The following is a 15,963-nucleotide window of genomic DNA, read 5'->3' as shown; positions in this document are numbered from 1 at the left end:
TAACTCAAAGAGGGGAATATTTGGGGAAAGAATGGAGACAAAAATATGGATGAGGTTTAAGTCTTTGGAAAAATGAACTATTAGCTAGTTTGGTCACCCATTATCTAGACAAATCAAAGAAGTAATGCAGAAAATCCTAAAATACAGATTGTCCAGTAAAAATTTCTATTTTGATTGCATTATATGATGTTATGTTGACTCTTTCCTAATTATTTTTTCTTAAGGTAGTAGCATGAATATCAGCTCTGGGTGTGCGTGTCTGTGTGTGTATACATGTACACATGCACAAGATGTAGGTGAACTGGAAACTTACCTAAAATAATTCAGAAACTGGGTGCTTTCATTCCCACAAATACTTAATACATTTCATGCACAAGACTTGCTAGGTATTAAGTTCAAAGACTTCCATGTGGATCCTCTTTTCCAAGAGCATGAGGAAACCAAGAGCTCATTGAAAATTGACCAGATCTTGAGCTGTCTAGGTGTGTGGGTTCTGTGGGCATCATGGTTGGGCGGTTGCCTCTTAGACTTCCAACCCAATCATTTTTGTGGAGCAGCTAGACTGAGTGGAACTGGTCCCACCTCATAGTGGTCACAGTGACCCATTAAGGGATAGGCACAAAAGCCATTGGGATTCACAATGAAGATCAGATATTTTCCATGGTTGTAAGAAGAGATTTTTTTCCCTTTCCCTGTGATGTGAAATAAAAAGCTGGCAGCCTTCTTGCTACAATGAAAGAGGCTAGTTTAAAGACAAAGCATACATACAGAAGAGGGCAGAACTGAGAGAATCAGAGAAGTAGAGCCAGAGCCCTGTTGACTTTGTGAACCTCTGGATCAAACCCTGCCTGATGCCTGAGCCACTTCTAGACTTCACATATATCCAAGGCAGTAAGTCCAGTAAGCCTGTATAAGCTGGGGGTGTTTTTTTCACTTGCAACAAAAGGCATCCTGATATAGTCTTCTTTCATGTTTTTCAGGCCCTCCCTTCTGCCTCTCACAGGTCCTGAGCGTGCCCTGTTACAACACGTGGGCTCCCTGTGCTGTCTGCATGATGTGCATACGTATACAGATGCATTTCAAAATCCTAGGGCGACAAATTATTTTTAGTTCAGATATACCTAAGGTTCCATTTCTCTGACATTAATGAAAATAGAGGGCTTCAGCACTCATATCAAAAGCCTGAAAAGAAGTAGAAGGGGTTCTCAGACCTGTACCCCACGGCTCAAGTTGCATTCTTGACTTTTGCTGCTGGATACACATTTTAACGCCCACTTGAATCCCCAGAGAACTCTGAGGTGGAGCTGCCTCTCCCGACGGGCTCTCCTGGCATCAGCCCTGAGACCTGAGGACAGTGCTGTCCAGGGGACAGCCAGCCGGGAAAGATAATGTGTGAAGAAACTCTCCAATAGGCCGTTCCTTATTTATTAGATTCCAGATACACGGGGCCAGGACGGAAAAATCCTAGGGCATTTGGGAGAACACGTACAGAGGTGGGAGTGCGTACAGGGAGGTGATGCAACGAGGGACCGCCACTTAAAAAACATATACATCTGAAGAAGCCGTTCCAGCCGCATCATCATTATTCGAAAATAAAACAATCTCCACATAGTGCTTTTCTTTGGTGCTCTTCCGTGGGCACGGGCCCCTGTCTTCTTGCCACAAGTTTGTCACTCCTTCCCCTCGCCACAACCCCCCTCCACCTTCCCCCATCTGTGCGGGGGGGGTGGCGGGGAGTCTGAAGGGAAGGGTGGTCCCCGATGCAGGGGTGCGTGCAGTCTGGCTCCTCTAAGGTCCTGTGATGCCTTCCCACCCAGCTTCCTGCTCTGGTCTTGAGCGCTTCCTACTTGGTTCTTAAACTGTGCCCTGGGAAATCACTGAAGTTTTCTGTATGCAAAAAGTGGGAGCCACTATCAAGGTTCGCGTGTGGCAAAACCAGTCCAGAATCTTTAGAAAGGGTGGGGATTTAGGGAGCAAACAAAACCCAACCAATACCACCTTCTCCATGGTTGTATTTTTTTCATTTTATTTCTTGGTTCATTTCAATGACCTGTATCATGAGTACAACTGAGAAGGGCTATTTCCTCTTTACAGATTTTCCAGGAACAGCGGATTTGGGGGATAAACTTCATTTCTGTTCTGTCTGGGTTTGGGGAACAGGGTGTCCTAAATTCTCCTCACTCCATCCCCTACTAAGTCAGGGCCCTCCTCTTTTCAGGAGTTCCCAAAGCTGGCTAGGTTTCCAACTAAGTTGGCTCCTAAACTTCCCTCAATGTCAAAGAGTCCATCACGTACATACCAGGGCCATTCCCACTGGACAGCATTCCCATGGTTACTGATACATTTCCTGCTGCCACTGGAGTTTTTAAAGCAGCAGAAGCAGCAGCATCCATCTCACTGGCACCAAGCCATCAGGACCACCGCCCCCTCCCTGCTGTAAATGGGCTCTAATGCTGGGACACCTGCCCTAGATCCAGCGAGACAAAGCTATCCTGGGTACCGAACACCCACTCACTGCAAACTAGTTGCACTGTTAGCTGAAGATGCTTTTCCTGAAAAAGGTGGACTGCAAAGGCCAGCTGTGCACTAGCCCCTGCCACGGCTGACAGGTCCTCATGCTTGAGCAGGAAGTCACACTGCAGAGAACCAGGTGCCCGGATGATGAGATGCGACCCTCTTCCCCCACTTCCTCGAGCACATAGCATAATGAGAGAATAGGGGAGGCTCCTGCAGAGTGGACCCCAAGTTCTCTCGCTGTGTGATCTCTCTGGTCCAGACTTCAGGGCACGGCCCCTAACGGTTAAGTTAGGCTTGGGTTTTATCCCTGGTCCCTTAGAGGTGCCTATGCATCCGTCCACCCAGATTGGAAACTGCACAAAGAGCTAGGGCTGAAGCATCCTGGATCATCCCAGTGCTGACTGTGGCCTTGGAGTCCCTGCAGGCAAAAGGGAGGAGGGCACACCTCACTGGTCTGTGATATCTCTTGAAATCCCTGATATTTTCTATGTGAAGATATTCAAGAGCAGATGCTGGGAACCCTCCTGCCTAGGGTGACCTGAACATGTCTCAGCATGAACGTTCAGGAGGAGCGGTGTCTGGGAGCGGAGACGTGGAGCCAGCAGTAGCCGCTTCCCTGGGAATAGCTGGGAGTTGTGGGAGAGGGCACTTGGCCTCCTGATCCTAGTGATGGGTCGGGGGGATCTGCTTGCCTCTCGGGGTGGAAAAAGGTTGGGTTAGAAGAGGTGTAGATTCCCGAGGAATGTGTCCCAGGTGGGGTTGGTCTGATCCCTGCTTTAGAGGGCAGCTGATTGGAAGGAGCATTTTCCATCATGCTCGATGCCCCTCCATCCTCGGGAGATCCTCTAAGCTGCCGTCAGTCAACCCTGTGAGCACCAGATGGGTTGTTCAGGGCTGTCCCCTTCCCCCAGTGTGTTGTAATGGACTTTCATAGCCACTCACAGACATGCATGACCAACTGTCCCCATTTGGCCAGGACTGAGGGGTTTCCTGGGAAATGGAACTTTCAGTGCTATAACCAGTCCTGGGCAAACCGGGGTGGCTGTCACCTTACATAACAGCCAGGACTGGAGGGGATGGGGGGTGTCCCATCAGAAAGCTGGGCCTCAATGTGCCCAGGGAGCTGGGCCACACCTCCTTAGTCCAAGGGTGGCAGGAGCAGCAAGGGGGCAGAAGTAACCCCTCCCATTACACTGACTCATCCAGCCCTTTGGAACGCGGGGGAGGGGCATCCTGGTACCCACTGCCCTGGATGCCAGGAAAAATCAGGCAGGCTGGTGACCTCCACTAAGGCCCTGTCTTCGGGTTCCCCTGCCTGTTCATCTCTGCTTCTGGGCCTTTCTGTGCTCAGCAAAGATTGGTTTGGGCCTCTCCCTATCCTGCCCTGGTCCTCCAGGACTGCCAGCCTAGAATTAGTGCCAGGGTGCCCTCAGACAGGGCCAGGCCACTGCATATCCCCTACTTCCCACAGGCCTACCTGCTCTGGACCTGCGGGGAAGGCTGACAGGGAGGGGAAGCAGCAAGCAGAAGTGGGGCACTGGGGAGTGTCTTCCTGGACCCTGCTCTTCTCGGAGCCGGAAAGTTCCCAGCTATGGCCCTGAGGCCATCTTGGCTGGCTGAGCCCACTGCGGGAGAGAACTCAAGAGGTACGGCAGGAAGTACTAGCAGGACTCCTGGGAGATGAGGGGGGATGACAGGCTGGCCCTGGCACACGAGTGATGAGCAGAGCAGGTGGGGGTGCACAGAGGGATGCGGGGCCCAGGAAAACGCATGCGCTCTGGCAACTACTCTCTTGATGTGAGCCTGGGCCGGGAGCTGATAGAAAGGAGGGTGGTAGGGAGGGAGGGAGAGAGCATCTGGACTGTGGAAGGTGTAGGGCCTCTTGAGGGGCCCCACAGAACCCCAGAGTAGGCAGGGGCTCTGGAAGAAAGCACCTGCCATCTGAGAAAGGAAAACCTCTGTCAGGTACCCCACCTGAGTGTGCCAGAGTCCTGGGCGCTGAGCACTGCCCACCCCTGCACCATGGGCAGAGGAATGGGGGGCAGCGTGGGGTTAGGAAAGGTGTGTGCTGCCTCTTGGTAATTTGGTGGGAAGAGGGGGCATTTCCTCAGCGGTCCCAAGCCACTTGGGAGTCAGCCCTGGCCCAGGCCTCAGCACTGCCTGTGGCTAAGGAAAAACATACCAAAGAAAAAGCCAGTTACAGATGAGCCCATGCCCTGCCCTCCCATGCCCGTTCCCCCGCCCCACAGCACCCAGGACTCTGCACACAGCTGGGAGGCGAAGTCCCTTTCTCTGGGACTGCTCGTGGCCATGATACAGGACTTGAACGTTGAGGCTGGTGGCTGTGGAGGTCTCTGCGTCGGTCCATCCGTTTGTCTGTCCTCGGGCGGGAGTCGGTCCGCGCGTGCCAGGCCATCAGACCTTGGCCTCCAGCATCTCCAGGAAGAGTTTGTGCATGGGCACCTTGCCCTGCAGTTTGATGCTGTAGAAGTGCTGCACGGCCTTGGCGGCCGTCTGCCGAAGCAGGGGCAGTGTCAGCAGCAACTTGCCCGTCCTCCGCGGCTCCTCGTGGCGCTGGCTCAGCTCGTAGTCCTGCAGCGCCTCGTGCAGCAGGTCCTGCAGCTTCTGGACTGCCTCCAGGTCCTCGATGTACATGGAGTCTGTGGGCACATGGGTGAGTGTCAGCGGGTGTGGCTGGAGAGCACTGCCCCGGGGAGGAGATGGGGAGGGGAGCTCCCATGGCCCTGGGCCTCTGCTTTGGAGCCTTCCAAATCCTCACTATACAGAGAAGGAAACCCAGGCTCAGGGAGGACACACTGCCAGTCTGAAGTCACAGAGGCCAATGACAGAGCTGGGCTTCAGATCCAAGGAGAGATCTCTATCCATGGAGGACTTGAGAAACGTCAAGAGGTGGCAGTGGAGACCCTGAGTGGAATTGCAATCTTGCATCCCTCACTTGCTAGCTGTGTGACTTTAGGAAAGCTATTTAATTTCTCCGTGCCTCATTTATAAAATGAAAAATGCCTACCTCAAGAGGTTAAATGAGTTAATACAGATCAAGAGCTTGAAACAGCTTAAACTTGTCACAGATTAAGTGCCCACCTAGTGATATCACTACCATTGTCATGACTACCACCACCACCATCACCACCACCACATCACCACCACCACCATCAGCCATCATCATTACCACCACAACCACCACCATCATCACCTTCATCATCATCACCACTATCACCACCACCATCATCACCATCACCTTCATCATCATCACCCCTACTATCATCGTTGCCATTAACCATGATCATTACCACAGCCACCACCATCATCACCACCACCATATCACCATCATCACCATCAACTACCACCATTACCACCACAACCACCACCATTATCACCACACCCACCACCATCATCACCTTCATCATCATCATAATCATTCTCACCATCAGCAGCAGCAGTACCATCAGCACCACCATCAACAGCTATTACTATTGCTGGTGCCACTAGGCATTAGCTCAAGTCTTCAGTGAGTTCACTAACCTTACAAAATAGTGGTTACAGAATACAGACACAGATAAAGGGGCTGAGCTCTGTGTCTGGGTGCCTTGAGGTGGTGGACACAGAGGAACTCAGATAGCATGGCTGGACACATCAAGGAACAGTGGTGGAAGACACTCAGGAGTTCTATAAAATTCTGGGGTAAGCTTTGGACTCAGATCATGAATTTCAAATGAAATTTACCTAAATCCCAACGGTGCAGGGAGGCTCCTGCTGACAGCTGAGTTTTACAGTTGGGTCTGAGCCGAAGCAAAGCAGAATGTACTTCCTGGCCTCGAGGGAAATAACCAGCCTTCCTCTGATGTTCCTTAAAGATACTGAGCCACTCCGTGAACTGCAGCATCCAATGCCTCTTAAAGGTGGGAGGGGAAGGGTGCACGTGAATCAAGTGAACTGGAAGCTCTGGGTGGGTCACTGAGGAAGGCTGAGCGAGTTTCCTGAATTCCTCAAAAGAGCAGGGCAATTCCTTTGCAAGCTGGGTTGGTTTAGATACCAGACTGCCAAGGGCAGTGGCACCAAGTGGCTGACCCCACTGACTTCCTCTGAACTTCTGGATCCACACTCAGCCCATGACTCCAAGAGTCCTGTCTTTTTCTCTTGAGAGAATAGCAATAGAATGAGGTGGATGAGGCTCTGGAGTCTTAGATGCTGTGTGACTTTGGCCAAGTTACTTAAGCTCTCTGAAACGGTTTCCTCAGCTATGAAACAGAGCAAATAAGAGTGCACACCTCATTGGGTGATGGTGAGGATTAAATGAAATAGTCATCAGGCACTTAGTAGGCATCTAATAAATGCTACTATTATTGCCAGGAGGGCTCAGACTGAGGGCAAATGCCTTGCAGGGCTGGCCCCATACCCAAGACTCCTCCACATTTTTCTGCCCCTTGTTACCAAGGTGGTGAGTGAGGACTCCTCCTTTGCTGGTGGGGATGAAGCACGGCTCCATTCCTACACTCTTGGCTATTTCCAGAGCGTGCCCCTGAGATGCCCCTGGCCGTCCAGACTCCCTGCCTCCCCCCAGCTTCCTCTCCCCATCCCCCGACCCTCCCCAAGGAGGCCAAAATTGGCAGCTGCCTTCAACCAAAAATGAAATAAAATAACATTGCAAGATTAATTTCTTTGCAATCCATCAGCGAGTCTGTATTGATGGCATTGATAAACTGTTAATTACAAAATCAATGGCTATGAATTTTTTCTGCTGTCAAGGAGCCTTGGAGAGGCTGGGAGGTGGGGTGAGAGACGGACAGCAGGCTCCCGAGGGGCTGTGGTTTGGGGCCACAGCTTCTGACGTGCTCCCATCCACACCACCTCAGCAGTGGCACCCACGGTGGCTCTTGGGGCTGCCACCAAGACCACTCCAGTCATCTCCTGGGCCCTGTCTCTCCTCCAGCTAACGCGCTGTCTGCCTGGGTGGATTTCCTACCCTGCTGCTGGGGACAGGTCTCACCCCCACAACCTTTCATGGCTCCCTCTACTGACTCCATGAGACCATAATCTCATCACAGTCCTGGAGCCTGGTCTGACCCCAACAGCCTAACCTTCAAACAGGCCTGTTCTTTCTCCATTTCCTGCCTGAATCTGATTGCTCCACCATGCAGCCGAGGCCTTACGCATTACCAACTCCTCCTTCTCCACTTGGAGCTCTTGTACCCGCAGAGCTGCAGGACGGCCTGGTAAATGCCACCGGGGCAAGAAGTCCAGGTTCCGGGGATCTGTCTTGCACGACAAAGTGTATACTCAGGCAGAGCTTGACGCTCGCTGCCGCTCCTGATGGGCTCTGTCGGTCCTCAGGCACTTTGTATGTGTCCGTGTGCCTGTGTGCGCGTGCACACATACGTGTGCCTGCCTCTGTGTGTTGAGATCAGGGCAAGAACAGCTGGCCGAGCTAAAGAGTCCTCTGAAAGCCCCTGCAGCTTGGCGCCTACGGGTGGGTGGAGGCGACAGATGAGTGGCCTCCCACCTCTTCACTCTCCTCTCCTGGCATGGGCAAGTGTGAGCTCTAGGTCTCGTGAGAAGTGGTCAGGAGAGTCCAAAATCAAGGATGTGTCCTCCAGGGCCTGGCCAGCCTTGCTGCGCCTCGCTGTGCTCACCCCCTGTCCTCTGCTTCCACTGGTTCCCTCTCCTCCTCTGCCCATCCAAATTCCCAGCCCCTCTGCAAGCACTGCAGAGGGGTTACCCTGCTTCCCTCTGAATAGGAGAGCGCGGGGAGGGTGTGAAACACATCCTCATGGCGTGTGATGATGGAGATCTGTCATTGTGTTTGTCACAACCGACAGAATGGTACAAACACAGAGTAAACTCTGAGGGCAACCGTGGGCTTTTGTTAATAATAATATATCAACATTGGCTCATGAATTGCAACAAATTACCATACCAATGCAAGATGTTAATAATAGGGGAAATTGTGGTCAGGGGCTGGGGACACGGGTAGGATGGTATGTGGAACTCTATGCCCTATCTGTCAATTATTTTGTCCATCTGAATCTCTACTAAAAAAAAAAAAAAACCCAAAAGTCCAACAGTGTTAGCATTCTCCAACAAAGAATACAGTACAATTTTAGAATCCTAAGGTATGTGTGAATGGTCTCTATAGAAGCATGTAAAAATTTTAATTCTTAATTTGCATTAGTTTTTTGATAAAAGAGATTTGAACTAAAAAAAAAAAAAAAAAAAGCTTCCCTCTGTGTATTAGGTCAGGTTCTCTGGAGACAGACCCCTAGACAGGGCTTTGGGTGCATGGGACATGTGGAGATTCAGGAGACAGGAAGGTGGAGAGGCAGGGTAGGGCGAGGGTGGGAGCAACCAAAGTAAGCAGGTAGCCTCAGCTTGGGCTGGATCCCATGCCAGGGGTCCAACCCTTTGTTCCCCTGTGTGGGTCCCCCATCGGCTGGAGGTGCCAAGGTGGGGCGGGAACTAATCCTCCAGGCAAGGCAGGTGAAGGTAGGTCTCTTGTGAAGGGGGCGGGGGCAGCTGTGAGCTATTAGCAGCAAGATTCCGCAGCTGGGGCACAGGAGCACTAACCCAGTAAAGGGGGTCTGACTTGGGCATCAGCATCCGCAGGGCATCAGCAGCATCCCCTGCATTCTCTACAAGGCCATTTGTTAGGGGACCAACTGTCCCGGTTTTCCAGGGCCTGAGGTTTCCTGGCACATGGAACCTCCAGTAAAAGTGTGACAGCAGCAAGCAAACTGGCTGGTTACCCTGTTTGTCCTGTCTCCACCAGGAACCAGCTCTTCCTCTTCCATATGCTGGTAACACTTGTTTCCTCTAATATTCATAATATTGATCACATTTATTGAACACTTCCTCTAGGCCAGGCACCAGGCTAAGTGCTTTCTTTATATTCAGTTGATCATTTAAAACAAAAGTGCTTGGAAGAGGAACAGGGATATACCCACTTTACACACAGGACAGAGCTAAGGAAGATTGCCAACTGGCCCAAGGTCACACTGCTACTAAGTGCCAGAGCTAGAATTTTAACTTGGGTCCAAGCTGAACTTGACTCAGACTTGAGCAATTAATGACTGCATGCCGCCTGGCAGTGGAATTATGTGTATGCATGCTTGACACTCTCTCTTGCAAAGGGACCCCGCCTTTCTCCTTCTTCTGCAACCTTGACCCCTGCCCCAGCTCCTGGCCTGTACCTGCAGAGGGTGGACACCCTCTAAGTGTGGATACAGGTTACATTCGGGCTCATTCACCTGCGTTACCAACACCAGCCCCTCTCTCCAAATAGTCCAGCCAGAAGTTGGTTGGGGCTAAAGAAATGCAGTGAGGCCTCCTTTTTAATACCAGGAAAGGTTTCTCTCTTGGGCCTGAGCAATTTGAGTGGGAGATTAATGGAGTGGGTATAGGCTTGGAGTTGATTCTGGAATTAGAGGACCTTGGTTCGAGTCCTAGGGCTGACCCTCTTTAACTGTGTGACCCTGGGAAATTTGTAAGCCTCAGTTTCCACATCTGTAAAATGGGGTTAAAATAATAACTTTGCTCATAGAGTTGACTGTAAGATGAAATCAGTTCGTGGCTAATTGATTTAACTTGGTTGAGTACTTATCATGTGCCAGGCATGTTGTAAGCATAGTGATATATAGATAAATCCCTTCATAGTCTTGTTGGGTAGAGATGGTTTATGGTCCCCATTTTACTGATGGAGAGACTGAGGCAGAGTGAAGTGAGGCACAGATTGGTCCAAGTGGTAGAAGCAGGATTTGACTCTCAGCAACCTGGCTCTCGAATCTGTGCTGTTAACCCTTGTGTTCATCTGGTCTGTAAGGCTTGAGGAATACTCAGCCAGTGCCAGGCTTCACCACCATCTTTTCGATTCTGCACCCCCCCATCCCTTGCACAATCTTCAATGACAAAAAGAATCTCAGTGTCTTCACACCATCCCTATCTCTACAGCAGCCCTACTCACAAGCCAGGAGCTGTGCCTCCCACCCCGGGAGCTGTGCCTCCCACCCCCTCCCCAGCCCGGAAGTGCCCCCTGCAGGCCACACTCCCGCCCTTACCTGAGTTGGCCAGGGCCAGGGCCTTGAGCGTCACAAACTCCTCCTTCTCCACCTTGAGCTTCTTGTACCTGCGCACCAGCTGTAGGATGGCCCGGTAGAGCTCCAGCAGCCCCGCCAGGCGGGAGTGCTCCTCGTCCATGATGTAGTCCTCGGCATACACCAGCTTGTCGTCGTAGGGCAGCGAGCGGAACACGATGCCCAGGATGAGGATCTCCATCCAGGCGCTCTGCAATAGGCTCATCTGGTCCCCCAGAGAGAGGCTGGAGAAGCCTGTGGGAGGGGGCATGTGGGCAGCCGCGGTCGGGGGCAGATCAGGGGTCCCCGGGCACCTCCAGATCCTGCCCCGCCCTCTTTCCCTCTGGACTCATTGTCCTTCCCGTGGTGAGTGAGTCAGACACAGAATTTGTAGAAAAGACTTACGTAAGAAGAACTCGGTCAATGCTGACAGTTGTTACTATCAGTACTACCGTTAGTCCCATTTATTTTATAAATGTCTGGAGAAGCTCTTTGATTCATTAAACGCATGTGTAGTTTTTGGAGTTACTGAATTCATAGCAGAATCAGGAGGTGGCAGTACAGGGTCCTGTCCACTCTGAGGAGTTTCCTGGTCTCCCTATATGCTCGAACCAGGGGCAGCTTTGGTGTTTTAAAGTGACATCTGATCCTCAGTGCAGAGTCTCAGCTGTGCCGAGACCCGGGCGCTCAACCAGGAAGGAGGAGTCAGATGCTCCCGGCCAGTGACCTCCAGTGACCACAGCCTGACCTTGTTAAGAGCTGTGTTCCTTCCCCAAACCTCAGCTTCCTCATCTATGAAATGGGTATAATAGTAGTGCCTGCTTCAGAGAGAGCAGTGACGTATAAATGAGACAGTGACTATAAAACATGCAGGACATTTACTGAGCTCTTATTATTATTAATGATGAGATGACAGTCTTCTGCAAAATGAGAATAATATACTGGAACTGTATTATATATGCACTCAGGTAAACTCATTACAATATTGATTTAAGAGAAAAGGGAAAAAAAGAAAGGAAGGGAGCAGGTAGGGAAGCAGGGAGGGAGGAAGGCAAGGAGGGAAGAAGAAAGTTGATTTTCAAATATCTTGGTCACTAAACACAAGGCATTATGTTCAACCAGAAGCTCCATGATGGTTTCAACACTGACTAGGCCAGATGAACCAAAAAGGAAAGTTATCCACCAAGCCGTTTGCACTGTGTGCCCGTCACAGATAGCTGAAATTAAGGAATCTCCAGGGGTAATTTCGCTGATGTAGGACTATTTACTTCACTTGCTGACCTAGAACCTAACCCGGCTTGGACGTGGTGTTCTGATGCGGGTGTGGTAAGATGGCGCATGGGAAGCACTTAGTACCTCCCCCCCACACACACTCAGCAAACCTGAACTAGGAAGGTGGTGATGGCTGGAGTCGTTACTATTACTGCCATTGTTGTTGTTAGCATGCTATTGACATGACTTTCTTCTCCCCCACCGACTGGAGGCCTGGGGTGGTCCCAAGCCTCTGGTCTGGCCCAAGGCTCTGGGTTTCCATGGGATCTATCCCACCCTCATCTGCTGTCCTCTGTCTCTAAAAGCCACTGTCCCTCCCCATTTCCAACCAATGCAACCAGTGTTCAACTTTACGGGGTGTCCAGGGGATGCACCCTTTGTGCGGCAGGTCCCCTTACCCAGCGAACACCTTTTGGTCTGACCATCTTGATTAGCAGGCCGATCTGTACAACCTGCACCTGGGATCACCACCTGGCTGCTGGCATCCCCGCATCTGATCGCCCACAGAGCTGGCGCAATGATACCGACGACATGGGGCAAGCCTGGATTGATGCACCTTCTCGGGGGAGAGGCCAAGGCACAGAGGGGTCGGGTGCACATGTGTTGTCGTCCAGATCAGCGTGGGAGAGGGTGTGTGGCTGCCTGTGGCAGTGGGGAGAGCCGGGAGGTAATGAAAGATAGATAGAAATGGACATCCAATTTCCCTTATCGGGCCTCTGAGCGGGAGAGGCCTTGGGCGACATTAATTAACAGATACCAATCAGCCAGCACAGGAGGGTGTGTGTGCGGAGGGACGTGTGGGGCTGCACTGGGGGCGGGGGTCTGAAGGCAGACAGACTGGGAGGGAAGGTGTAGGAGGTGAACGGGGCAAAATTAATAGACAATTGAATTGGAAGGTGGCAGAGGGGGAGGTGGTGTAGGAGTGAGGTTTCTGGAAACGAAAGAGAAAAGCCTCGTGGGAAGCTAATTACTAGAAGAGTGAGAACAGCACGCTCCGGGCCCCTTCGTTCATTCCAGATACTTACTGAGGATCTACTAAGTGCCAGGCCCTGTGCTAGGCATTGGGGACAGAATGACTGGCTCAAACCAGAACTGGTCGCTGCCTTCGAGAGCTCAGTCAAGAGGGAAAGACACACCCCAGGTGACCACACGTCCCCACGAGGTTACAGCTGTCCGAAGAGCTACAGGGAGATGGAGGGCTCTGAGAACTCACAACGGCAGAACGTGGCCCAAAGAGAAAGTCAGTTCGGGGGACCTTGCAGAAAAGGAGACTTTGGGGCTGAGCTCTGAAGGGTGAGGTGGGGCCCTAACCAAGCACGGGGCCTGGTGCAAAGAAGGTGCCCCATGAACATTCTGGGCACACAGGACAAAATGGACAGATGCCACTGGGCCGACTCCTAGGTGATGAGACAATGTGCCAAAAGAACTCGGTTAGACCCTCTCAGTCATTTAGACCGGAGTCCAGATTTAGCTGCCTTTGCTTATTGTGTCTGAGTCAGAGACAGGCCTGCAGGGCGGGTGGCGGGTGGAGGGAGGCTCGCCTTGGAGATGTGGGGCCACCATTGAGGATGCAGCTGAGACCTGTGTGCACACCCCTCTGCTAGGCTGGTCTGAGGAGACTTTGCCCCTGACTCCTCTCTAAGAATTTCTCCTAGAAACAACACAGAGATAAATGTGAAAAGGGTGTTTGTTAGATCCGCTTGTAATGACCCAAAACAGGAGACAACCTAAGTGTAACCAATGTGATACATGCACTTATTATATAAATGTACTTCTTAGCAGATGAATGGCGTATCAGAAGCCACTAGAAAGAATGAGGAAGAACTATTTGTGTGGATGTGGAAAGATACCCAAGAGCCCAAGGCGGACGTAACTGTTAAGGGCACAGATGCCAGAGCCAGCCTGTCTGTTGGATTCCTACCTCTGCTGGCCACTGGCTGTGACCCTGGGCATGGTTTCTGTGCCTCAGTTTCCTCATCTGTAAAATGAGAATAATAATAGTACTTAGCTCATGGAGTTTTTTGGATTAAATGAGCTAACGTGTGGAACACTCAGAACACGGCTTAGCTTACTGGTAAATGCTACTACTTTATATAACCAAAGGAAAAAAGTGGTGCGTAAAGCACTGTTATGGTATGAGCCATGGTGGGTAAGGAGAAAACACACACACACACACACACACACACATACACACACACTGGATATACCCATACAGGACTTTTCCAGAATGATGCTTAAGAAAGAGAGAGGATTTGGAATGCACAACTTCCACCCCTCAGCCACATCTTTACCAGAAGCACAAATTCTTTCTTTCATTAAACCCAAACAAAGGGGCTGAAGCACTCCTCCCTAGCCTTCAGCAGTGCACGCTTCACTTCTGCATTTCTGGGCTGGGCTGGGTCTCTGCCTCCATCAAGTGATCAGCAATTCTGGGACAGAGGGGCTGCTGGGAGAGGCTGCACGTGGCCCGTGACCCTGGGAGTGCCCCAGCTGGATGCTCACGGCCCTCTCTTCCTACCTCTCCCACCTTGAGCTCTGCTGCCCCTGGAAAGTTACTTTATCTGTACCCACTGATCTAATAACAGTCAGGCTCTTCCTAAGCCCCCATCCCCCAGCGATTTGATGGCATGAGCTCCTAGAATTAAAAAAAAAAAAAAAAGGGCACATAATTTGTGGCAAGTGGAGTTCATAATCTGTTAATTTATTATCGTTTCTGTCGACCTGGAGGGCCATTAGCAGAGGTAATAAAGGGAGATGTAATTATAGGATCTGAGGCCACTCCAGACACAGCTGCTGTCACTCGGCAGCCCATATTTCATTGGCCACTGGCATTCTCTCCCCAGCGTGAGCCAGACGCTGGCTACCTGGAAGCAGGGCCACTGAGGGACCCCCCGGTGAGGAGACCTCTGGGGGGGGGTCCCCTGCAGAGGCCGTGCACAAGTCAGCCTGGGCCGTGCAGGCCAGAGGTGACGCACCAAGGGCGGGCAGGAGGAGGCGGTCCTGGCTGGGGTACCCTCGGGGCTGCAGGGGGTGGAGGATAACGGCTAATAACATCTGGAGGCTGCAATTCATCAAGTGATGCTCACTGCCTGTGAAAGGTTGTTGCGTCTTGTTCTAATCTCCTGCTCACGGGGAATGAGAGGTGGACACTCTATAAAGACTTGGGCTTATACCTGGGCAACCCAATACTTGGGAAACTCAAGCCTGTGTTGGGGTGGCCAACTTCAGACTGACTCCAACAAAGAATGGCTGCTATTCTGAGAGAATCACAATCAGCCCTTGCAAAAGTGTCCTGTGTTCAAAAATATGGAGGAAAGGGATGGGAGAGCTGGGATCGAGTTCGTGATCAAATGATCCTTCCGTCCAGCTAAGCTGGTCGCTCACTGTACAGCACCTAATGCCCTTCTGGACTTTTCCTCCAAGGTCCCTGCCCATCTATCCTGAAGCCTAACGTATGCTCTACTCTCTCCCCCGAAGACCATGGCGTCCCTCCCGCCTCTGCACTCCATCCTGTGCTTCTTCCTGCTGCATTCTAAGCATCTGCCTTTTCACGTGTGAGAAACAGGAGGTGGGAAATGGGTGGGTAGAGAGGAAAGAAGACTGGCTGTGGTGGGTGTAACTGTTGAGCTGGGTAATGGCGGTTCACTACACTATTTGGCTTACTTTTGTTTGAGATTTTCCACGAAAAACTTTTTAAAAAAATTATTTATCTTATTCCCAAATGAGACCATTAGGGTAAAAATTCATTGAATCCTTTGGATCAGCCACAACTCCTCCTTACATACAATTAATTCTCAATAAGTGTATGCAAAAGCAAGTATGATGCACTGTCTGTGTGCCAGGCTCTGGACTAGAGGCTGGATGGTACTGAGGCATGAGATGCAGTTTCCTCTGCCTAATTCAGGGCAGTGGCTTGGGCTCCACTCCAGAGCTCTAATCTGAGCCGTTTTAAGAAGCCAGTCCTTCTGTCTGTCCAGAAACCAAGATGGACAGGAGCTGACACAAGTCCCAGGGTGGGACCCTGGCTCTCATCTCTACTCAACCTGCCCTCTTGCTCATTCTTTCTCTTTCTAAGAGCTAGTGAGCAGGT

At 51.3% G+C, this 15,963-nt stretch overlaps 1 protein-coding gene across 8 annotated transcripts in view; it reads right to left on the bottom strand.

Annotated features, from left to right (window-relative positions):
* Positions 1 to 2,004: 2,004 nt before the first annotated feature.
* Positions 2,005 to 15,963, bottom strand: part of ESRRB (estrogen related receptor beta) — a 155,788-nt gene continuing 141,829 nt past the window's right edge. For all 8 annotated transcript variants that reach the window (XM_014559166.2, XM_032482424.1, XM_032482426.1 and 5 more), the window contains 2 exons: positions 10,587 to 10,856; positions 2,005 to 5,177 (listed from right to left, as the gene is read on the bottom strand). In XM_014559166.2, the coding sequence (XP_014414652.1) occupies positions 4,933 to 5,177; positions 10,587 to 10,856 (515 nt within the window). In that variant the 3' untranslated portion in view covers positions 2,005 to 4,932. The remainder of the gene's footprint in view (positions 5,178 to 10,586; positions 10,857 to 15,963) is intronic.

This window comes from Camelus ferus, chromosome 6, assembly GCF_009834535.1.
Source record: "Camelus ferus isolate YT-003-E chromosome 6, BCGSAC_Cfer_1.0, whole genome shotgun sequence".
Lineage (NCBI taxonomy): Eukaryota > Metazoa > Chordata > Mammalia > Artiodactyla > Camelidae > Camelus > Camelus ferus.
This window is presented reverse-complemented; position numbering and strand designations above follow the sequence as displayed.